At 39.7% G+C, this 24,778-nt stretch overlaps 1 protein-coding gene across 2 annotated transcripts in view; it reads left to right on the plus strand.

Moving 5' to 3' along the window:
* LOC135526198 (5-hydroxytryptamine receptor 4-like) overlaps positions 1 to 24,778 on the plus strand; it is a 143,997-nt gene that overhangs the window by 84,194 nt on the left and 35,025 nt on the right. Inside the window, exons 6-7 of one of the 2 annotated variants that reach the window (XM_064954357.1) lie at positions 8,096 to 8,670; positions 17,831 to 18,047. In XM_064954357.1, coding sequence (XP_064810429.1) covers positions 8,096 to 8,670; positions 17,831 to 17,834 — 579 coding nt within the window. In that variant the 3' untranslated portion in view covers positions 17,835 to 18,047. Of the gene's footprint in view, positions 1 to 8,095; positions 8,671 to 17,830; positions 18,048 to 24,778 lie in introns of those variants that run through there. The other variant, XM_064954356.1, reaches the window with a different exon arrangement.

The raw sequence follows: 24,778 nt of genomic DNA on the forward strand, positions 1-24,778 counted from the left end.
GCACCTGGATATTCCACAGCGCTACTGGCAAAATGTTCTGTGGACAGCTGAAACTACAGTTGAGTTGTTTGGAAGGAACACACAACACTATGTGTGGAGAAAAAAAAGCACACCAACATCAAAACCTCATCCCAACTGTAAAGGATGGTGGAGGGAGCATCATGGTTTGGGGCTGCTTTGCTGCCTCAGACCTGTACAGCTTGCTATCATCGACGGAAAAATGAACTCCCAAGTTTATCAAGACATTTTGCAGGAGAATATAGGCTTACTGTCTGCCAATTGAAGCTCAACAGAAGTTGGGTGACGCAACAGGACAATGACCCAAAACACAGAAGTAAATCAACAACAGAATGGCTTCAACGGAAGAAAATATGCCTTCTGGAGTGGCCCAGTCAGAGTCCTGACCTCAACCCGATTGAGATGCTGTGGCATGACCTCAAGAGAGTAGTTCACACCAGACATCACAGGTATATTGCTGAACTGAAACAGTTTGATAAAGAGAAATGGTCCAAAATTCCTCCTGACCATTGTGCACGTCTGATCTGCAACTACAGAACATGTTTGGTTGAGGTTATTGCTGCCAAAGGAAGGGTCAACCAGTTATTAAATGCAAGGGTTCACATACTCCCCCCCCCCCCTGCACTGTAAATGTTTACACGGTGTGTTCAATAAAGACATATACAGTGCCTTGCGAAAGTATTCGGCCCCCTTGAACTTTGCGACCTTCTGCCACATTTCAGGCTTCAAACATAAAGATATAAAACTGTATTTTTTGGGGAAGAATCAACAACAAGTGGGGCATGTGGCAAAAGTGTGGCAAAAGGTCGCAAAGTTCAGGGGGCCGAATACTTTTGCAAGGCATTGTTCATATAATAGTTTGTGTGTTATTAGTTTAAGCCAACTGTGTTTGTCTATTGTTGTGACCTAGATGAAGATCAGATACGATTTTATGACATTGAAATCATCACAATTATGCAGAAATCCATGTATTTCCAAAGGGTTCACAAACTATTTCTTGCCACTGTATCTCTCAGTCTAATAATAATTTTCAGGCATGAACTCTGATTTAAGGCCAGGCTCCACAGGCTAATAGGGATTATTTTCTTTCTTTACTCTCATCAGACTGAAACTTTATCCGTTGAAAGTATACATACACGCAAGATATTATTGTATTACAAGTTTTATTGATTTAAAAATTTAAATATGCAAATGAGTCTAAGCCGTCCTTAAATATGCGCCAATTTGTATATTATGAGAATCTGTTTTTCAACACATTGCTTCAAGGCAGACTGGTTTTTTTTTTTATTGTGATAAGACACTCAATGGTCAGACTTTTACAGATCAGTTTATCAAAATATTGTAATTTCATGGAATTATTTAAAAAACACATGTATGATGGATGAATATTTTGCAAATATTTACACATAAAATGACACTTAAAATCAAAACGAGACAAGATATATAAAAAAAGTAAAAGTCTGCCTATAAGACCTAAGAACCTGTGTGTGGAATAATGGGAATGTACGTCCTTTGAAGACAGAGAAAAATGAATTGGCACACCGGGAACATGCCATTTTGAGCAAATCAAATCAGTTTATGTCACACTACCCTATGTAGTGCCTTGCAGTCAGAGGCCGAGCAGTTACCATACCAGGCAGTGATGCAACCAGTCAGGATGCTCTTGATGTTGCAGCTGTAGAACCTTTTGAGGATCTGAGGACCCATGCCAAATCTTTTTAGTTTCCTGAGGGGGGGGAATAGGCTTTGTCGTGCCCTCTTCATGACCGATTGCCTATAAAGATAGGTTAATGCAATTAAAATGTACTTTCCATAAACATGACCATTTATGTCACATTAATTAAACTCTTATTCATGTATCACTTCTAAACTGACAAATAAACATCAAACATACCTTTTACAAGTACATTAGCATGTTTAATACATTTGTTTCAAGCAATAGAGAATATGCTTTGAATACTGGCCTGTTGAGAAAATATGCATTTTGGTGGCAAATTCTCATATTACTTTGCTCAATTTGTCACATACAAATGATTTTGTATGGCTGTTGAAATGTGCAGAACATTAATCAGCTATGCCTGCCCCATATGTAAGGCCCTCTTGAGTTGTTGCTGTTGACGCTTTACTTTCTTGACTATGTCATGGGACCTGCGCCTACGCTTGGCACGCTCTATTGAAGCAGCATCAGCTCTCACAACTCCTCTCTGATTGCTCCAGTGTCACCAAAGTGCTGACAAGCCATAATTTCTTCATCACACTTGGTATAGCAGTGTTTCCCTGCCATATTGGCTGCTCCGTCAATGCGGTTTTTGTCCAACACAGTTTTGGAGTATCGCGACCATACTACAGAGTTCAGCCATTCATTTGCATTCTGGGTTCCTCCGTGCTACATTATTTTGAGGACGTTATCGTTTGACATCCTGTGATATGCAGGTACCATTTTCTGTGTAACCTCTCTATTAAAAAATGTATGGCCTCCAAGATTTTTGTGACAGGGTGGAGCTTTACCATTTTCTATGGCTCGCTGGTACCAGCACCAATGCACACACCTATCCCGTAGTTGGACATGAATCCTCTCTTGTGCCAAGTGCCATCGAAGGATGCCTGGATGTCTATGATGGCATCCTCATCCTCCTTCAGCAATTCTGCTTTGTCTGGGTCTATATCTGCGTATATTGCTCTTCTAATTATCTTTGCAGTGCTCTCCATTGACTGTAGCTCTCTCTGAATCGCTGCAACTAAAATGGGGGAAAAGCACTTATTATCTCAAAATTCTGTTTACTAATCATTATTTGGTCCTTTGTTGAGTATGTGTATAGTACCAATCAAAAGTTTGGACACACCTACTCATTGATGTTGGGCAATTAGGCCTGGTTCGCAGTAGGTGTTCCAATTCATCAAAAAGGCGTTCGATGGAGTTGAGTTTAGAGCTCTGTGCAGACAACTCAAGTTATTCTACACCGATCTCGACAAACCATTTCTGAATGGACCTTGTTTTGTGCACGGGTCATTGTCATGCTGAAACAGGAAAGGGCCTTCCCCAAGCTGGTGCCACAAAGTTGGAAGCACAGAGTGGTCTAGAATGTCAATGTATGGTGTAGCGTTAAGATTTCCCTTCACTGGAACTAGGGGGCCTAGCCCGAACCATACACTGCCCCAGACCATTATTCCTACTCCACCAAACTTTACAGTTGGCACTGTTCATTGAGGCAGGCAGCATTCTCCTGGCATCCGCCAAACCCAGATTTGTCCGTCGGACTGCCAGATGGTGAAGTGTGATTCATCACTCCAGAGAACATGTTTCCACTGCTCCAGAGTCCAATGGCGTTGAGCCTTACACCTCTCCAGCCGACACTTTGCATTGCGCATCAGGTGATCTTAGGCTTGTGTGCGGCTACCCGGCCATGGAAACCCATTTCATGAAGCTCTCAACGAACAGTTCTTGTGCAGATGTTGCTTTTAGAGGCAGTTTGGATCTTGGTAGTGAGTGTTGCATCCGAGGGTAGACAATTTTTACAAGGTATGCGGTTCAGCACTCGGTGGTCCATTCTGTGAGCTTCTGTGGCCTACCACTTTATGAATGAATAACGAAAATCTGGCTATATAGATATGTACGTATAGGTAGATATGTTCGTATAACTAGGAATAGTGTGTAATAAACAGTAACAGCAGCGTATGTGATGAGTGAAAAAGTTGGTGCAAAAAGGGTCAATGCAGATAGTCTGTGTAGCTATTTTAACGATATAGCACTCTTTTGGCTTGGGGGTAGAAGCTGTTCAGGGTCCTGTGGGTTCCAGACTTGGCACATCGGTACCGCTTGCCGTGCATGATGTAGAATGTTTGTTCAGATTCGAGGTCGATCTCTTAATCGGAATGGCCGATTAATTAGGGATGATTTCAAGTTTTCATAACAATCGGAAATTGGTATTTTTGGACACCGATTTGTCAGATTTTTAATTTTTAAACATTTTATTTGATTTTTTACACCTTTATTTAACTAGGCATGTCAGTTAAGGACACATTCTTATTTTCAATGACGGCCTAGGAACGGTGGGTTAACTGCCTTGTTCAGGGGCAGAAACGACAGATTTTTACCTTGTCAGCTCCGGGATTCAATCTTGCAACCTTACAGTTAACTAGTCCAATGCGCTAACCACCTGCATCTCATTGCACTCCACGAGGAGCCTGCCTGTTACGCGAATGCAGTAGAAGCCAAGGTAAGTTGCTAGCTAGCATTAAACTTAACTTATAAAAAACAATCAATCAATTATAATCACTAGTTAACTACACATGATTGATGATATTACTAGTTTATCTAGCGTGTCCTGCGTTGCATATAATCGATGCAACGCAGGGGAATGATTTAACAAAAGCGCATTTGCGAAAAAACACAATCGTTGCACGACTGTACCTAACCATAAACACCAATGACTTTCTTAAAATCAATACACAGAAGTACATGTTTTTAAACCTGCATATTTAGCGAAAAGAAATCCAGGTTAGCAGGCAATATTAACCAGGTGAAATTGTGTCACTTCTCTTGCGTTCATTGCATGCAGAGTCAGGGAATATGCACAGTTTGGGCAGCCTGGCGCATTGCGAACTAATTTGCCAGAAATTTACATAATTATGACATAACATTGAAGGTTGTACAAAGGAATATTTAGACTTATGGATGCCACCCGATAAAATACCGAACGGTTCCGTATTTCACTGAAATAATAAACGTTTTGTTTTCGAAATGATCGTTTCCAGACTCGACCATATTAATGACCAAAGGCTCGTATTTCTGTGTTATTATGTTTTAATTAAGTCTATGATTTGATATTTTATATAGCAGTCTGACTGAGCGATGGTAGGCACCAGCAGACTCGTAAGCATTCATTCAAACAGCACTTTCGTGCGTTTTGCCAGCAGCTCTTGCAATGCTTCTCAAGCATTGAGCTGTTTATGACTTCAAGCCTATCAACTTCTGAGATTAGGCTGGTGTAACAGATGTGAAATGGCTAGCTAGTTAGTTAGCGGGGTGCGCACTAATAGCGTTTCAAACGTCACTCGCTCTGAGACTTGGAGTAGTTGTTCTCCTTGCTCTGCATGGGTAACGCTGCTTCGAGTGTGGCTGCTTCGAGGATGGCTGTTGTCGACGTGTTCCTGGTTCGAGCCCAGGTGGGGGCGAGGAGAGGGACGGAAGCTATACTGTTACACTGGAAATGCTAAAGTGCCTATAAGAACATCCAATAGTCAAAGGTTAATGAAATACAAATGGTATAGAGAGAAATAGTCCTATAATTCCTATAATAACTACAACCTAAAACTTCTTACCTGGGAATATTGAAGACTCATGTTAAAAGGAACCACCAGCTTTCATATGTTCTCATGTTCTGAGCAAGGAACTTAAACGTTAGTTTTCTTACATGGCACATGTTGCACTTTTACTTTCTTCTCCAACACTTTGTTTTTGAATTATTTAAACCAAATTGAACATGTTTCATTATTTATTTGAGGCTAAATGGATTTTTATTGATGTATTATATTAAATTAAAATAATTGTTCATTCAGTATTGTTGTAATTGTCATTATTACAAATAAATGAAAAAACATTGTCCGATTAATCAATAGCGTCTTTTTTGGGTCCTCTAATAATCGGTATCGGTACCGGCATTGAAAAATCATAATCGGTTGACTTCTAGTGTAGGCAGGATACTTGAAAATACAGTCAGAGAGTAATATAAATATCCTGTCAGTAATATTAGCCAAAACATTTACTCTTCAGAGAGCTTCCCATTTGGACCGTCAGGTGTGGCACGTTGATTCCAGTTGATCCTGGGCATTCTGAAGAAATTCTCCAACACACTGTTGATGATAGACAAGAAATCGGAGTGTTTAGTTACATATGCGCCATCTTCTGCGGCATCGTCAGTCTGATGTTCTACCGCCTCCGTTCTCTGAATAAGATGGTCCCATTCTGGACAGCCGAGACATTCACTGTCTGTTGGTAAAGGTACAGTAGGTATCTCCCTCAACTGCCACATCAGTCACCGTGCTTTCTGGGAAGAGCCTGTGTTTCCTGAACATTTGTTCGCTCCTGCCCCCCTATAGCTCTTTTCTCTTGGTCAGCCCGCAAATGGAACAACTCAGCCTCAGTATACTCCGGCTCAAACCAAAAAATTGTGCCAAGAAAGTCATTACAAGGACTATTGCGGTCAAGGGAGGCCAGAGCAGTGTGTTTGGGAGGTATTTATGATGGACTTTGACGTTGTATGGGGTTTCTATCGGCAAGGCGGGAGTAGAATAAGCTTATTACCTACATCTAATTGATCAAACAATGGACCTAAAAACTGTCTGTGGTACTGACAAATGACTAGGCAAGTGTTATGAAGGGCCAAGAAGTGAACTTGCCTTTTAAGTGACTTTGAACAGCTTATGGTAGTAGGTGCCAGGAACACTGGTTTGAGTGTGTCAAGAACTGCAAAGGTGCAGTTTTTTTAACGCTCAACAGTTTTCTGTGTGTATCAAGAATGGTCCACCACCAAAAGGACATCCAAACAACTTGACACAACTGTGGGAAGCATTAGCGTCAAGATGGGCCAGCCTCCCTGTGAAACGCTTTTGGCACCTTGTGGAGTCCATGCCCCGATGAATTGAGGCGGTTCTGAGGGCAAAAGGGGATGCAACACAATATTAGGAAGGTGTTCCTAATGTTTTGTACACTGGGTCTACACATTGCAAGTGACTACAACCATATACCTAGAAATGAGACTCAGCAAATCAGTAGGTCAAGCAGAAACACATCTCCAGGCTCAGTCGTTAGTATCTCTACCAAAGCTTCATTCAACGAGAGGGCCCAGTCTATATACGAATGCATGTATAAACAAATAAACAACAAGCTGTGAAAGAAGTTGAGGACATGAGGCAAATGGACAGATCTTCTGACGGGTCCCCTCGGGGAAGCTCATTCGTGGTTTGATATCAAATGTATACATATATTTTTTGCTTTTATATATTCAGGGGAGCGAAATTCACAGTGGTGCCCTGAGTACCAACATTTAGGGAGAGGCGAGATCTATTTCTGAAAAGGAAGCCCACTTTAAATCTTATCTTTTTAACTAGCTCAAACGTATGTTTTTTAAACATGAGATCTTTGTCAATCCAAATGCCCAGATATTTATAGTTAGGAACCCGATTTGATGGGAGAACCACCCAATGAATAAATATGTAGTCCATTTGAAACATTTTTGCAAGAATTAGAGAACAACATGTATTTACTCTTGCCAACATTAAGTACAAGTTTTAAACCAACCAGGGCTTTCTGTAAGCCAACAAGTTCAGATTGCAGGTTTAACATAGCCTGGTCAACAGTTGGGGCAATGATATACATAACAGTGGCATCTGCATACAGATGAATATTACAAGTTTTAACAGATAGACCAATATTATTTATTCAATATTGGCTCCTGAGCCAGGACTAGCTAATACGTTACCTACTGGGCACAGGCATCCATTCAACATCTATTCCACATTGATTCAATGTAATGTCTTTGAAATTATGTGGTAACAACGTTGATTCAACAAGTGTGTGCCCAGTGGGTAGGACGCTAGCCCAGTCAAAGCTGCCTCCCCAATGCAGATGAAGTTCCTGTTGATTAAAAATAAAAAGATGTGTTGCGTATATCTATCGATCATAGTGTCATTTATTTTTTTCTGACAGAGCTCAAAACGCTGTTCATTCGTAAGCAGTAGGCACAGATGTGATATGAAAGTGGCCTGACGTTCAGGGTGCCGATAGAAGACAGTGATGAAGAATCAGTTCAGAGAACCTCTCATCCATATCAACTTGTCATATCATAGACCTGTTCTCAGAATTATAACTGTACTGTGTTTGTGAAAGTAAAGTTCATTGAACTGACACATTAACTATGTATGCATGTGTTGTTCTTCTCTGTGTGTGTGTGTGTGTGTGTGTGTGTGTGTGTGTGTGTGTGTGTGTGTGTGTGTGTGTGTGTGTGTGTGTGTGTGTGTGTGTGTGTGTGTGTGTGTGTGTTATGTGTGGTGTTACCACATCCCAACCCCTTGGTAGATAGAGGAACGGAAGTTCAGCGGTGATGCTGCCAACTCGACGGCGTGTGTCTTCATGGTCAACAAGCCCTACGCTCTGACGTGTTCTGTGGTGGCCTTCTACATCCCTCTGGTTCTGATGGTACTGGCCTACCAGCGTATCTATGTGACTGCACGGGCGCACGCACGACAAATCGGCGTGCTGCAGCGGGCAGGGGGAGCTGCCGCCTCGGCAGACAGCGCCGACCACCAGCGCAACCACCGCATGCGTACGGAGACGAAGGCGGCCAAGACTCTGTGCATCATCATGGGCTGTTTCTGCCTGTGCTGGGCCCCCTTCTTCATCACAAATGTGGTGGACCCCTTCATAAGCTATACAGTGCCCGACCAGCTGTGGGCAGCGTTCCTGTGGCTGGGCTACATTAACTCCATGCTCAATCCCATTCTCTATGCCTTCTTGAACAAGTCCTTCCGCCGTGCCTTCCTCATCATCCTCTGCTGTGGGAGAAAGCGTTACAGCGTCAGGCGGCCATCCATACTGGGGCCGGGGCCCCCCTGCTCGGCCACACAGATCAACGGCTCCACACATGTGCTCAAGTAAGTGCCCTCCTTACCTACGTTCCTGAGAGCCACTCTCTAACACTCTACAGCTCACAGATACTCTTCAGATGATGTTTGCCTCAGCTTGAGATTTTGTTATTAATATGTTGTTTCCAATGGTAAGGGATGGGGTCTTAGGCAGGTGGATGAACAGTAGCTTACATGACCACCATGCACCTGTCATAACATTCCCACCATGTTCCAGGACCTGAGTGACATATGACTTTATTACTTTACACAGATTACCATCTACTGTACAATAGACTGTTTGCTTTCCCGTTAGACTTGGTGAGTTAGAGACTTACAGTCAGTCTCTGTCATGTTGCTTTTGTAGTACATTTGTCTCCTGTGTTATTACATTTCAGTCATTCATCCACCCAACTGTCTAACTTTCGAATTCTCAGACTATAATGGGAAACAACTATAGCTCCGTCCAAACTAAGCATGTTCTATTTATCACCTTGGAATCTTCTAGAGATTTGGCCTGATGCATGTTGCAATACATGGCTATAATGCAGAGGGTCACTACTAAACCATTGCATGACAGGATGTTCTCTTTTTTTATTACTTCATTTACCCTATGACCAGCAGTCCCCGCTCAGTCCCAGCTAGCCCATATCTCAGACAAGCAGCTAGTTCTTCTGAAGATACAGTCAAGTTGGCTACATTCCACCTCTCCATTGAAGCACTCTCCCTTAAGGGAATCTCTATCTTCTTGTGTTGCTGGAGTAGAATGATTGGGAGAGTCAAGAAAATAAGGCATCATGATTAATGTGTATAATATTACTACCAATGAAACACTGATGCCCAGCTCTCCTCTCCTAGATCACTACTCTGGGTCATTAGACAGGTAAATGATGGCCATAAACATAGCCACAGCCATAGTTGGTTAAGGGCTTGTAAGTAACCATTTCAGGGTAAGGTCTGCACCTGTTGTATTCTGCGCATGTGACAAATAAAATTTGGTTTGATCACTTAGTCCTTAACCGCTTTTCCCAGACAGAAATCTTACAAAACAATAGACTCTAATTACACGATGTACTAATTCAGACGTTATTGCAGGAAAACTAATATTCCCAACGTTTCACATTTGATGTGTTTATTTTGTTGCCACAGTTCGATGAATGGTATTACTATAGCTGAGCGATTGTATTAAATCAACAGGAAAAGGACGGAGTAGGTATGTTAACCGGCATAAATGAAGAAAAACTGCTTCCTTAATATTTCTACAAACTCATAAAGCAAAGCAAATAAGGAGTAACAATTATGTTTAATAGATGGGGGATTAATTTTTTGAATTATTCAAATAGGTGGCAACTAGTTAGCATGGCATGGTTTGCATTAACTCTGTGCTTTATGCATGGTTTGTTAGTGACATTTAGATGTGTTTCCCTTTGGAGAATGGAGGTTACAGGAGATACAGTTGCAGAGTTCTGTGTCATCATCTTGCAGCTACTTCCATCTCTCAGGCGAATGGACCTCTGATGTGGTCAGTTAAGAATTCAATCGTTTTCTTTTGTGCTGTTGTAAAATACAGTTTACACTGGGATCTAGACCTAACACAAATACCAAGTAATTCTTCTACAGGAAGGTTGCGTGTTCAAGGTTGCATGTTTGAAAAACATTCACTCCTGACAACCCTTTTGTTTGCCATAGCAATACCACTAGAATCAAGTTGTTAAGAAACAAAGCAAAGTACTGGGCCCTGTGACACCAACTATTTGAACTGGCAAAAAAAAACATCAATCTGTGACATGTATTAACCCCTTACACTCATGGGAAATGACTTATATGATAGGGCTGAATTGAAACGTTTCTTACAGAAGAAATCTTAAATACATATGCATAAACATTGTAGCAATTGAAAGGAAACAGGTTGGAGATGATGGGGAAAAATGACTCGACCAAAGATGAGGACACAACAGTTCACCTGACACAAGACTGAATCCAAAATATTACACTGTTGATTTTATGTGCATTTTACATTGACTGTACTTTTCAGGGCTGCCGGAAAACGTGTGGCGAGGCGGCATTTGCCACAGAACTTTTCAACCAGGTGTGGCAGCGCCAAACCACTTTTGATTTAGTTTAGGGACGGATCGAAATGTACAGAATGGTTACCTGGAGGAAAAATGTGGGGGGGGGGGGTCATGCTTTTTCAATTTCAGTCAAAGGGAGGGTTTAGTATTTTTAAATCTAGTCCAGGGGAGGGTCATGTAATTTGTAACTGATGAAATGGTAATATGTCTCAACGAGGGCTTTGTGTTGGCGCCTGTTTCTTCCTACTTAAGAAATAAGAGGTTTAGGCCTACCTGTTTGACAGACAAAATTAGGCTGTAGGCTGCTATATCCATAGATTTGTCGGTCAATTCCTCTACCCACCATGCACTCTTTAAATAGCCTAACTCTGTGAAGGGCTGTTAGCTAAAACCAAGACTCACCTTTTTATTAAAGACAATTTTTTGTTAGCTTAAGATTTTGAACAAAATAAAATGTGTCCGATTATATCAAGTGATCTATAACAGTGCTTTGGTCAGTGATGCTTTGCTAGAAACAAGCTGTAAAATCCCCTGGAAAGACGTGACTCAGATGCATATGGGAATATCATTGTTTCGTTTCTTTGACATTCTATAGCCTAGCAGACAAAAAATGAAGTAATCTAATTCTATCACTATCAATTGATTAAGCTTTTCACTTTCTATACATTAAAATGTGTTTAAACCCATATGGGGTTTAAGCTAGGGTAACATATGGAATTGATCATACCATGAATATAGCTATATAAAAAAAATGTATATATCTACAAATTATTTGATCTAATATTGAATTTGTCCTTTACTACAAATCTGTCGTTCTGCCCCTGAACAGGCAGTCAATCCACTGTTCCTAGGCTGTCATTGAAAATAAGAATTTGTTCTTAACTGACTTGCCTAGTAAAATAAAATAAACTATATCCCATAGAATCACATTTTAAAAACACATTCATAAATGGGAAAAAAGACAGTCCAAAAATGTATAATAAGGAATAAGGTTTTGAAGTGTCTGTCCTATATCTAAGAGATATAAGAAAGCTCATAAAATATTTTAGATTTGTTTGGACTATTTAACCCCATATTTTTGTAGGCACAAAACTACTGTACCTTTATACTTCCATTCATTTGAATGGGTTACCTTCAGACGGGTCCCGTGAAACTTGTGGGAGTCGTAGAGCAAATTGCCATTGTGTTCGTGAGAGTCTCCCCTTTCCACAGTGGGGTCATAATAGTTTGTAGCCCAAACGGTTTGGACGCAACAAACAGTTGGCACATTAACGTTTCCGATTTCAGACGAGTCCTGTGACACTTGTGGGGGTCCTAAAGCAAAACGGACAACACCATCGTGTTTGTGAGCGTCTCCCATTTCCATAGTGGTTATATTAGTTTCGGACGCTACAGACGTTTTCGCGAGAAGACCAATTTTTGGGATGTCTCACTGTCTGACAAACACTTTTGTAGCTAAGCCACCTTCCACCTCAGATGCAGAAGGCCGACACACAGTGCCTTCAGAAGGTATTCATATTTTGTTTTTTTTCTAACCCATCTACACACAATACTCCATAATGTCATAGTGAATACATGTTTTTAGACATTTTTGCAAATTTATTGTATACAAAAATATCAATTTACATTAGTCTTCACACCCCTGAGTCAATACATGTTAGAATAACCTTTTGCAGTGATTACAGCTGTGTGTCTTTCTGGGTCTCTAAGAGCTTTCCACACCTGGATTGTACAATATTTGCACAATTTATTCTTTTTAGAATTCTTCATTGCTAGACAACCATTTTCAAGTCTTTCCATATATTTTCAAGCAGATTTAAGTCAAAACTGTAGCTCGGACACTCAGGAACATTCCCTGTCTTCGTGGTAAGCAACTCCAGTGTAGATTTGGCCTTGTATTTTAAGTTATTGTCCTGCTGAAAGTTGCATTCACCTCCCAGTGTCTGGCGGAAAGCAGACTGAACCAGGTTTTCCTATAGGATTTTGATTTTGACTGTGCTTAGCTCCATTCCATTTCCTTTTTATCTTGAAAAACTCCCCAGTTCTTGACAATTACAGGCATACCCAAAACAAGATCCAGCCACCGCTATGCTTCAAAATATGGAGAGTGGTACTCAGTAATGTATTGGATTTGCCCCAAACATAACACTCTGTATTCAGTATAAAATTTCTTGCCATGTTGGAAACAGGATTTATGTTTTGGATTATATTTATTCTGTACAGGCTTCCTTTTTTTACTCTTAGGTTAGTATTGTGGAGTAACTACAATGTTGTTAATCCATCCTCAGTTTTCTCCTATCACAGCCATTAAACTCTATAACTATTTTAAAGTCAACATTGGCCTCATGGTGAAATCCCTGAGCGGTTTCCCTCCTCTCCGGCAACTGAGTTAAAGGACGGCTGTAATTGTTGATGTAACTGGGTGTATTGATACACCATCCAAGTGTAATTAATAACTTCAACATGTTCAAAGGGACATTCAATATCTGCTTTTTAGATGCCCATCTTTGTGAGGCGTTGGAAAATCTCCCTGTTCTATGTGGTTGAATCTGTGTTTGAAATTCACTGCTTGACTGAGGGACCTTACAGATAATTGTATGAGTGTGGTAGAGAGATGAGGTAGTCATAAAAAAATGTGCTAAACTACTATTGCACACAGAGTTAGTCCATGCAACTAATTATGTGACTTGTTAGGCACATTTTTTACTCCTGAACTTATTTAGGCTTGACATAACACAGCGGTTGGATACTTATTGACTCAAGACATTTCAGCTTTTCATTTTTAATTAATCTGTAGAAATTCTAAAAACATAATTCCACTTTGACATTATTGGGTATTGTGTGTAAGCTAGTAACACACAGTTTAAATGTAATACATTTTCAATTCAGGCTGTAACATAACCAAATGTTGAAAAGGTCAAGGGGTGTGAATACTTTCTGAAGGCACTGTAGGTGGATGCGGTGGATTGGTTTTTATCTTTGGCTTAAACTGACAGATTTTGATGTGGATTTTTGTATTATGTTAATAGACTCTTAAATTAAAGCATACATTTTTCTGTGTCAGTAGATCTTCTCTGTCTGGGGTGGGAAGGTAGGCCTAACTTTTGAATGTACAATGTTCAGATTCCTAATGACGTTTCAGATTGAATTATTTGCAAACAGGGACAGTTTCATTGCAAACAAGATAGGTATTGGAGAAATATGATAAGATGAACATATAGTCCTATCTCTCTGTCCATTTTTAGGCTGTAATTTCTGTAATTTGTGAGTAAAATCAAACTTGGGCTAATTAGGCTACCTAGACTTTTTTAATCAAAAATTATTAACTGGAATTAATCAATAAGCACAATAGCTGACATAGACTGTGAGTTAGTTTATTATTAGGCCTATAGTTGCACAAGATGCAAACCTGCATAGAGCAAGCTCAGCCCTTTGGGTTTTATTGTCCAATCATGTTGCTTTGTCTGTGTCTGTGCATATGAAACCCCCATTTTTTTAACACCATGTGACCTGATTGGGAACACTCTGGTCCCATCATAGCCCATATTAAACCTTTTTACAACCGAATCAGATTAATGACGTCATACCATATAAGGTCTGGAGTTTTACCTGGTTAGGTTAAACTACGGGCCCAAATAATTTTTTGGGCCACTCCACTTCTGGTACATTTCACTGCATTTTTGATAATGGAATCTGAAAATACTCTGGATAAATTCAGCAACGTGATAACAATATTCCTGGAAAATGTGGGGTAGGTGTAACATAAGACCAAACATTTAAAAGGGTTTGAGTGAGAGGACTAACTTGCGTTTTGAAGTGGCCACACACCTTTTCAAAGTGTGCACAGTTCCAAGGTAATTTCAATGCACTTTTATAACTCAAAGAAGAGTCTTCAACTATAGGGTGTTTTTTCTTTGCTCTCCTATCTGTGCCCTTGAGAAACTAGAGCAAGCACACCTGTAGTTGTTTTTTGTTGTTGAACACAACCCTGCCTCAATTACTGTTTACACAATCCAAAAACACTCCATTCTAAATCGCAATATGGGTCGGGTGGGCACCATTTGAAAGCGTGTTATATTGCCAATATGACTAGCTAAGCTATAAAATATGACATTAGTGTTAGGCTTTCACAATTCAATTCAGGGAAACAGATAGTAATTTTGGTGCGCATGGAAAGGAGTCATGAGCGCATTCAGGTACGTGTGCCACAGTTCATTTTCTCCACATTAGACAAACAGGCTCATTCTGTTCAGAACAACACAGGGTTTGACACCATGTCACCTTGTAACTGTACATCAAACATTGTGATAATACATTTTGACACTGTATATGACATGAGTTTTATGACATGGATATGTGAAGTGCACATTTGGAAGCACGGGTGTTTGGCTTGCTTGAATGACTTCAAAGTGGTATTTATTATAATCATCAACAATCTCATCTTTCAAAATAGAAAGAGTCTTCTTCATTTACAGTATTTCCTTCACTCAGACAACAAAAATGTTCTACGGTTGCCCAGTTAGAGGGAGGGAGGGATGGGGGGAAACTTCTTGTCACGCCCTGGCCATAGAGAGGCTTTTATTCTCTATTTTGGTTAGGCCAGGGTGTGACTAGGGTGGGCATTCTAGTTTTGTTATTTCTATGTTTTCTAGTTCTTTGTTTTTGGCCAAGTGTGGTTCCCAATTAGAGGCAGCTGCCTGTCGTTGTCTCTGATTGGGAATCATACTTAGGCAGCCTTTGCCCCACTTGTGTTTTGTGGGTAGTTGTTTTCTGTATATGTTATGCACCTTACAGAACTGTTTTGATTTTTTTCACGTTGTTATTAAGTTCAAGTGTTTTGGTTAATAAAGAATCATGAACACTTACCACGCTGTGTTTTGGGCCGGTCCTCATTACGACGAGAGCCGTGACATCGCGTGAGGTGCTCAAGTTCATAATGGCAGTAAGTCTAAACCCATACAGTGTTAAGTGCAGAGCCAGAGGTCTGACTTAATTCATAGCAAGTTACTGTACAGCCACTGCGTCCCAATTTAGCCAATTTTTCTGTACCCAAATCTGCCATTTTCAACCTTTATACGTGTACGAGTGTAAAGGGTTACCTCAAGTGTGTAAGATTGTATTTTTGTATGAAGTTATTTCAGAAAACTCTGTTATGGGTAAATGTATGTTAATGTACCATTAAAGTAGATTTTGAATTTCTAAGTTAAGTGTTTTAAAGTGCAAATATATATTTTACCAACTTGGGGGCCGCAGTAAAGAGTGCTATTGTTGAAAGTGATGACAGGCTGTCCGTACTAACAGACCTTAATTGAAAGCACGTTTTTAGTTTAACAACGTTCTCCTTCGCCACTGGAGTCTGTTCTGTAAACAGAACATGTTGAAAGTATCTCCAGATTGAAAAATATAAATGACCATGAAATAATCTACACCATGTCCCTGCAAAAAATATTTTGTCTTCTGCTTGGAAACTCTGGGTGAACATAAATTCTGGTTTAGCTGGTGGAGCTGTCAGCAGGTTAATCTAGTTGATAAACAGAGGAGTGAATTATGCTCGGCTGTCTGTTGGTCGGCAGCTGTGGCGAGTCGTGAGGTGAGGCAGCCATAGACCTGGGAGAATGAGTTAAGTGGAAGGAACCCAGGCTAATCAGTGATTATCAAACGCAGCAGAATGAGTTTAAAACACAGGCCCTATTTACCATCTCATCCTGTCTTCAGCCTGTAGGGCCCTGCACCCAGACAGACACTATCAATGCATCCTTCACTCTTATCTTTGACTAAAGTGAAGGATGCATTGTCATATATATATATATATATATATATATATATATATATATATATATGATAGTAAATAAATAATAATAATAATTATTTTATATTACATCTATAGCGATTTTCATAGAATCTGAAAGCGCTTCAAGAGCAAAAAACAAGCAAGAAATATATCATGACAGGTCAACCAATAGGCCAAGTCTTTGAAAGCTACATCCTCCGAAGGTAGAGGGGGTCAATTCATGGCTTAAGCAAAGGGAGCTAGACAGAGGATGGTAGATGATGGTGATGGAGTCTGTTGATGATCTTGTATTGTCGTATAGCCTCTGGACTTCTCCTCTTCCACTCTGTGTAGCACCTACTTGGTTGATGACTCAGCAGCTCTGGGCGCCAGAAAGCTCACTACACAAAGTTCAGAATAGTAGCCAGTCGCCCTCTCTATGAGCCCTCTGCTTCAGCACTGCTGGATTCCTCCGTCTCCCATTTCTCTTACGCTTCAGGCCACTCCTCAAATGATGTTCTCAAAAGATCACGAATTGGCAGCCAGATGAAACAAAGATGGTATTGTTTCCATGTGTTTTTCAAACAAAAGCTATCTAGCCAAGACAAAGAAGTGTTAACCTGCCAGTCAATCTGCAAATCAGTGGCTCCAAAATGCCAGATATGTGCAATAAAAACGAAATGTAATAAAAAACAAAAGAGCTGATTAAAAACAAAACTATTAAAAACACCTAAAAATATGTACACATTTACAGGAGCTCTGTGCTTAGGCTTCCACTAGGGCGCCATGTCAACTATATACATTTTATCCATCTTGGCAGCCAGGTTTGGACACATTGCACCTGATTCCTGGTGCACCTGATACCTTTACCCAAATGTTAATAAAAACAGATGGGTGATGGTGCTAAAATCTTGCTTGGAATTTATTAAGTGCTGTCAAAGGGGGCAAGATCCAGGCTAGTTGTATACTACGCAAGGGTGCCAGGTAGAGATACTGGAGGAACACTGAAAGTTGTTGCACAATTTACACAAATTGGGTGGAATTTGCTGCTGACTGCACCACCACAGCTTTTGTAATAACACTAATTACCACACCTAATGGGAAGAAAGGTCAAGTTTGGGATTTTGTTCTAGATGATTACCTCTGGTGCTGTATGCAGTAAAATGGAATAGAACAGCATGAGTGAGCACAGCACAGTCTGCAATGATGTACTCAACTGAACATCAACGGTGGAGAAATAAACGTATCAAAAAAGATTACATGACTAGGTGATGAATTCCAAATGGGAACAAACGAATGAAATGAAAAATAAGCACGTTAACTCATAATTACCTTCTGTCTTTTGCAGGTAATTGGGTCGTTCCACCAATTCGATGCCTTTTGAGAAGTGTAACTTGGAAGTACGTAACTTTTGATTTCACCTAATTTTTACATTCTGTCATATGTTTTACTTCATAAAAAAACTAATTTTGCCATCTCAAGAGGTTAAATAAAAAAAACTGTACTATAGTAAATGCCTATTAAGTGCCAAATAAAGTAACATGGTTGACCATAACATGGTTGACCGTAACATGGTTGACCGTAACAGGGTTGACGATTTCATCTTAAATCAACCACAAATCCCCTCGTGACGGGGGGATTGGCTTGTTGTGTGCAGTAGGGACTGGCAATTGAATGCAACTTCACAAAAAAAATGTATAAAAGATTTAGCCTGTGGGTAACAGGGTTGACCTGATATGCTCAACCCAGTAAGTTTTCCACCACAAAACACCAGGCCAAAAATGGCCAAAAAGACTAGAACCAGCTCACCTAATTTTACACTATGATTAGACTATCATATGTTTTTCTTTTGATTTTTTTTTTTAAAGGAATAGTTTCACCATTTTAAAACGAGAGTTCAGTTGACGTATAGTAACAGAGTTCAGCTTAAAATGAGGGACAGACATAATTGAACACTAATCAAATGAAATAAATAATCTTCAGAAATTAATTGGGTCAAGCACCAAAATAACTAGGGCTTTACAATCATGTTGAAACTCTGAAATGTTTTTGATTAAGTGGGTTGAAATCTCCCTAGAAGTAGGGTTGCAAAATTCCAGAAACTCTGATTCTGGGAACACTCCAACTTGATTTTCGTGCAAAACCAGGGAATTTATTGAAAGCCTTATTTGTTATTATTGAATGGAAACTATTCTTAAATGTTACTTCATTTAGAATATTTGTACACATAGAAAAGGTGTGATTTATCTAACAATCCTACGAGCGTCATACGCACACCGGTAGGATATAACCATTGATAAAAATATAAATTGTTTTCAGCCGTTGTGTTCATGCATGACCTTGGCTACTAGCAGTGGTTGAAAAAGTACCCAATTCTCATACTTGAGTAAAAGTAAAGATACCATAATAGAAAATTCGCACAGTAGCCAGAAGAGGACTGGCCACCCCACATAGCCTGGTTCCTCTCTAGGTTTCTTCCTAGGTTTTGGCCTTTCTAGGGAGTTTTTCCTAACCACCGTGCTTCTACACCTGCATTGCTTGCTGTTTGGGGTTTTAGGCTGGGTTTCTGTACAGCACTTTGAGATATCAGCTGATGTACGAAGGGCTATATAAATAAATTTGATTTGATTTTGATTTGATTAAAATACTACTTCAGTAAGTCTAAAAGTATTTGGTTTTAAATATAGGTATCATATCATTTAAGTATCAAAAGTAAATGTAATTGCTCAAATATACTTAAGTTTCAAAAGTAAAAGTGTAAATCACATCAAATTCCTTATATTAAGCAAACCAGATGGGACGATTTACGTTTTCTTTTTTTTACGGATTGCTAGCAGCACACTCCAACACTCTGACATAATTTACAAACTAAGCATTTGTGTTTATTAAGTCCGCCAGATCAGAGACATTAGGGATGACCAGGGATGTTCTTATGATAAGTGTGTGAATTGGACAATTTTACTGTGCAAAATGTAATGAGTACTTCTGGGTATCAGGGAAAATGTATAGGGTAAAAAGTACATGATTTTCTTTCAGAATGTAGTGGACTAAAAGTTGTCAAATATAATTAGTAAAGTAAAGAACAGACCCCAAAAAGCTACTTAAGTAGTACTTTCAAGTATTTCTACTTAATCGTAAGGATCTCTACAGATCGGTGTCCCACCCGTGGAACGGTTGAGCTAACGTAGGCTAATACGATTAGCATGAGCTTGTAAGTAACAAGAACATTTCCCAGGACATAGACATATCTGATATTGGCAGAAAGCTTAAATTCTTGTTAATCTAATTGCACTGTCCAATTTAGAGTAGCTATTAGAGCGAAATAATACCATACTATTGTTTGAGCAGAGTGCAGAGTTTTGAACTTATTATAACAGTTTTGAAGTTATTAATAAACCAATTAGGCACATTTGGGCAGTCTAGACACACCATTTTAAACAGACATGTAATGGTTCATTGGATCATTCTAAAACGTTGCGCATACACTGCTGCCATCTAGTGGCCAAAATCTAAATTGCATCTAGGATGGAATAATACATTATGGCCTTTACTTGCAGTTCAAAGATGATGGTACAAAAAGGATGTTTTTATCTTTGTATTATCTTTTACCAGATCTAATGTGTTATGTTCTCCTACATTCCTTTCACATTTTCACAAACATCAAAGTGTTTCCTTTGAAATGGTATCAAGAATTTGGGATGTCAGTTTAGGCAAAACATATTTTTTAAAAGGGGAAGATTCTTAATTAAGTACTTTACACCACTGGCTACTAGCATTTTGAAAACCCCTATTTAACCACATATGCTCAAAATCATATATTTAAAGCCTGTGTGGAATATACAATGCCATACCATGAAATTCTATGTCAATTGTTTACGGGACTGAAATACAGATGCTTGTGTCAGAAATTGAGTACAACCAAAGAGTTTTATTTGTCTCAGTCAGTTGTGGTTTGACAGTAAAAAACAACAACAACATGGCTACAAAGACAGGACCATTAGGACATTTCAAGTTGCTTTAGCAATGGCAAATATACTTCAGATGAGTAGGCAGCACGCAACAATATGCCATCCATCCTCAACAGGTCCATCATATAGGCATACTGGCCAACATTGCTGTTCTGCAAAATGAGCGAGTCGTGCGTTCCACCTGGCCACCACATTCAGCAGTGTTTTTTGCGCATCACATAACCTATCACCTGCACAATAAGAGTTTTCTGTTTACATAGTTGAACTCGTTTTGGGATGGTGCTTTTGTGCGATGTGGGTGCTGTCTGTTGCTCCGTTCTTATTTGGGAACTCATTAACGACAAATAAATCCTTCTTGACTTCAACTTGTTGTGCGACGGTGTATGGAAATGTTATGTTACAGTTCGTTTTGCTGATGATTGCATCCAAAACATTGGCCCATCGAGGGATGTGAGATGCTGAGATGCTGATCGGCAAGCTCCCACTGAAAAGTGCCCAAATCCCCAAGGGTGGATAGCACTTTGTGTATCGGAATGGCATGTGTTTACCTTTCTAAAGTAGGTCTTCAATTCTCGTAAAGATCCTATAAGATTGGTTTGCAAAAATGTGCTTTTTGAGAAGTGTAGCTTGTGCCAAATCTTCCAACAGAGCAAGATAGGCCATCTCTCATTCCGTTTCCCATTATCTCAGTCTTTTATAGTATTTCTAAAATGGTTTTACTTTCACACGTGCCTCTAATTTCACAGATTACTGTACTTTATATGGATTATTATCGTAACAAATGCATTGATGTGGTCAAATGATATATAGCCTGTCAAGAAATGCATGAATTCATAATGAAAATACAATTCAATCAAAAAATGATTTAATTATTACTCACAATTTCATACATTTTCAACATATATTTTCCCCATTCTAAGATTGACAAGCAGTTCCCATATTCCACCACTTGGCACTGTGCGTACAATTGTGTGGTTAGATTTACGCACACTCTCAAGCAAGTGTTCACATTGATAAATCTCACACTTTGCGTGGAAATGATCCCACACTTGGTTTACATACAGATTTGTGCCTACGCATGATTCATAAATGAGGCCCCTGGAATGTTGCAACTGTACCTAGAAGTGGGCACAGGGTTGGGGACATCTCAAAATGCAGAATTTTGGCTCTTTATTTAGCAAGCCCTTTATTCATATAAAAAATATATGTTCCATTGAATTCTACAGTACATTTATCTATATTAAAGGGCACTTCATTTAATATATCAGGCTTTTAAATTCAATATTGGTGCACAATTTCTACTTAAAATATCAAAGGGATGCAAAAAACACTCTTTTATGAGTAAATGAGAGAAAAAGTTAAGCAATAAATGACAGCAATAAATGCCTTTGGTCTAATCTTTCATGACCTGTTCGAGAGTCATCAGTTTCTCTCCTCTGGGACGCATGGGGTTAAACACTGGTTGGTATGATGCTCACAGGAGCTGACATGTACCCAGATGTAGGGGTCAGATTCTTATCTACCACAGAATGAACGGGGCACATCTCTCCTCCTAGTCGCCCTTCTCTCTCAGCATGCTCCAACCTCACCTGACTCCTAACCACAAGATCACACAGCTTCCTTTAATTCTTCCCTTCTTTCTATTCAAGCAGTCACGCCTGATGCAGTTCCAGTCAATTGTATGTAAACAAATCGGGGAAATGCAGGGATGTGAAGCCTTGACCTTCAGAGTAGTAGAGACAGGCCTTTTTGACTCCTGAGTAAAAGCAGATGAAATTGCACCCGGCTATTCATCTGACCCATTGTGTCAATCTCAAAACTACAGGAACATTACAGGCATATTAGATTTCTGGCAATAAAATCATACATGTTACAAAATGCGTTGTATTGTAAGAAATCAATTGTTCAGTATTAATGCTGATATCTGCAATCTGATAATGTGCAATGTGCATAATAGCCTGTTACGGTTTTAATGGGAAAACACAGAACCCTCAAGCCATTGATAGTTTCAGACTGTTTTATGTGATATATTGTTATTTTATTACTGCCCAAGCACAACTAATAACATTCATAATGTTTTCTCCAGAGTCTACTGAGCCTTTAACTTACCACGTCCTCACCCCGTAGGCCTAGTTGTCGTGTTATTCTCCGAGGAGCCATATTTCTAAGTTATGTCAAGTGAGTGTGGAGACAGAGGCCAGGCCAGACAGTCATCCTGTCTGAGGCGCAAGCAGCCACTATTTGTGTTGGTTCATGCTCCCTGGCTCCCCTCAGTGTGCTATAAATTACATCTATTATGATTTTCATTTTAAGTTAAGCTTTGACTTAATAGGGAAACTCAATCATTTTATGACGTTTTGCTACTTACAATTTCCACCATTACAAAATCCATTTCAAAGGGGAGTTGTTGGAGGGATTTTGTGATTGTGTATACACATTAGACTTTCATCACAGGGACAGCTCTTGAGAGATTAAAATGTTACTTTTGTCACACTTTTTAAAAGACTATGTTTCAAAGATGGTACTGACATACTGTCCGTTTCCCTTGGCTCTCAGTATTGACCCCTATACATACTTCAAAGCTCTAAGGATGTAGGTGCATCATTTTTGTTAAACATAAATTATAATCTGCCCACGTTTAGGCTATTATAAATATATAAAACTGAAAGGGTTGCTGTTTTTCAGACCTGGAACAAAGGTTTTGATGCATTATTCAGTCTACTCTCCCACAAGGTGTCTTACCTCGAACAAGGCCTCATCTTTGACCTGCTCCTTTATTTATATGTGTGAGGTAGAAGAGCGGTTATTGCGTGATTGTGGTAGAAACTAATCCTTGGCCAAAGTGAGAGTAGGGAGAACGCGTGAAGAGGAGATAAACCACACCGCACCATGGTGCCACATCCTGAACCAACAGCAGTTTTATGCTCCAGGGCTAATAGGGAAGATATATGGGGCAGTTGAGAGAGCAGAGCCAGCAAAGCCCAGTCTGAGCCTACATCTTGCTTCCTCACAATCTACAATGCTACAGCAATGAAAGCTCACCCCTAAGCTTTGCGTTATTCTGGGGGGGGGGGTAGTGTGTGGTGATGCTAAGAAAACATGTACAGTCTCACGGACGTGGGCGCTGCTAGTGAGCACCGGGTGGCATTGCAGATCAGTTTCACTATGGTGGGGTTTTAAACCCACTCTGTTTAGAATGATCAAATTCCCTTGCACTCCGGTCATATTGAATACCAAGCAGTCTATCAAATAACATAGACATATTTTAAACAGATATTAGATATACTGTTTTCCCCAATGTACTGTATACTGTAAGCTATGGTATTGGATACAATATATATATATATATATATAATATATCTCTGGGTTAGAAGTCTCTACCAGATGCAGTGTTGTGCTAAAGGTAACGTTTAAAGCATCTGGATTTCTGAGTGAGATTTCTGCATCAAGAGTTATTGTCAGGCGTGTGCGTACTTGTGGTGAAGTCGGGTGCAGGAGAGCAGAGAATTGTGAACAGGCGCACACTTTATATCCTCAGGAGGAAGATTACACGTAACACACAAACAACATCACACAAAGACGTGAGGGGGGACAGAGGAATAAATACATTCAGTGTAATTGGGAAATGTAAACCAACAAGACAATACAAATGGGATAAATGAAAAATGGAGTGGCTATGGCTAGAAAGACGGTGACGTCGACTGCCGAACGCCGCCCGAACAAGGAGAGGAGCCGACTTTGGCGGAAGTCGTGACAGTTATAATAGACCTAATTTCTCCTTACCATAACATCAATCAATACTGAACGTTTGTAAGTTTATCCAAGGACCTTCATCAATTACCATATCATGATTGAGGAACATCAATCAATGTATGTATGTACGATAATGCCTAACCTTAAATTAAGACCAAAAATCAAATATTTGTTTTCATACATTTTTACAATATAGCCAATTTTGACTTTACAGCTGGCCTATCTAAGAGGAAATCGCTCAGTTATGCCTCCAGGACAAGACTCATGACATTAAACATCAACATGCCAACAAGTATAGACCTTTACACATTTCACATATCCTTGAATAAAAAAATACTAGGCTCCCGTGAAATGTATTATATGTGTGAGGCACGTTCTCAATAAGCAGACATAGCCGAGGCATACCGTTGATATTGCGTTATAGGACTATATATTTGTGTTTAGATGAGCTCGTCTTTGGTAACCGGCCAAGAGGCAGTCTTTGAAAATGGGGATGGATACAAGCCGAATGCAATATGCACTGCAGGACCTATGTGAATTGCGAATAATGCAAAATCCTCACGAGTAGAACATTT

This window comes from Oncorhynchus masou, chromosome 32 (genome assembly GCF_036934945.1).
Source record: "Oncorhynchus masou masou isolate Uvic2021 chromosome 32, UVic_Omas_1.1, whole genome shotgun sequence".
In the NCBI taxonomy this organism is placed as follows: Eukaryota; Metazoa; Chordata; class Actinopteri; order Salmoniformes; family Salmonidae; genus Oncorhynchus; species Oncorhynchus masou.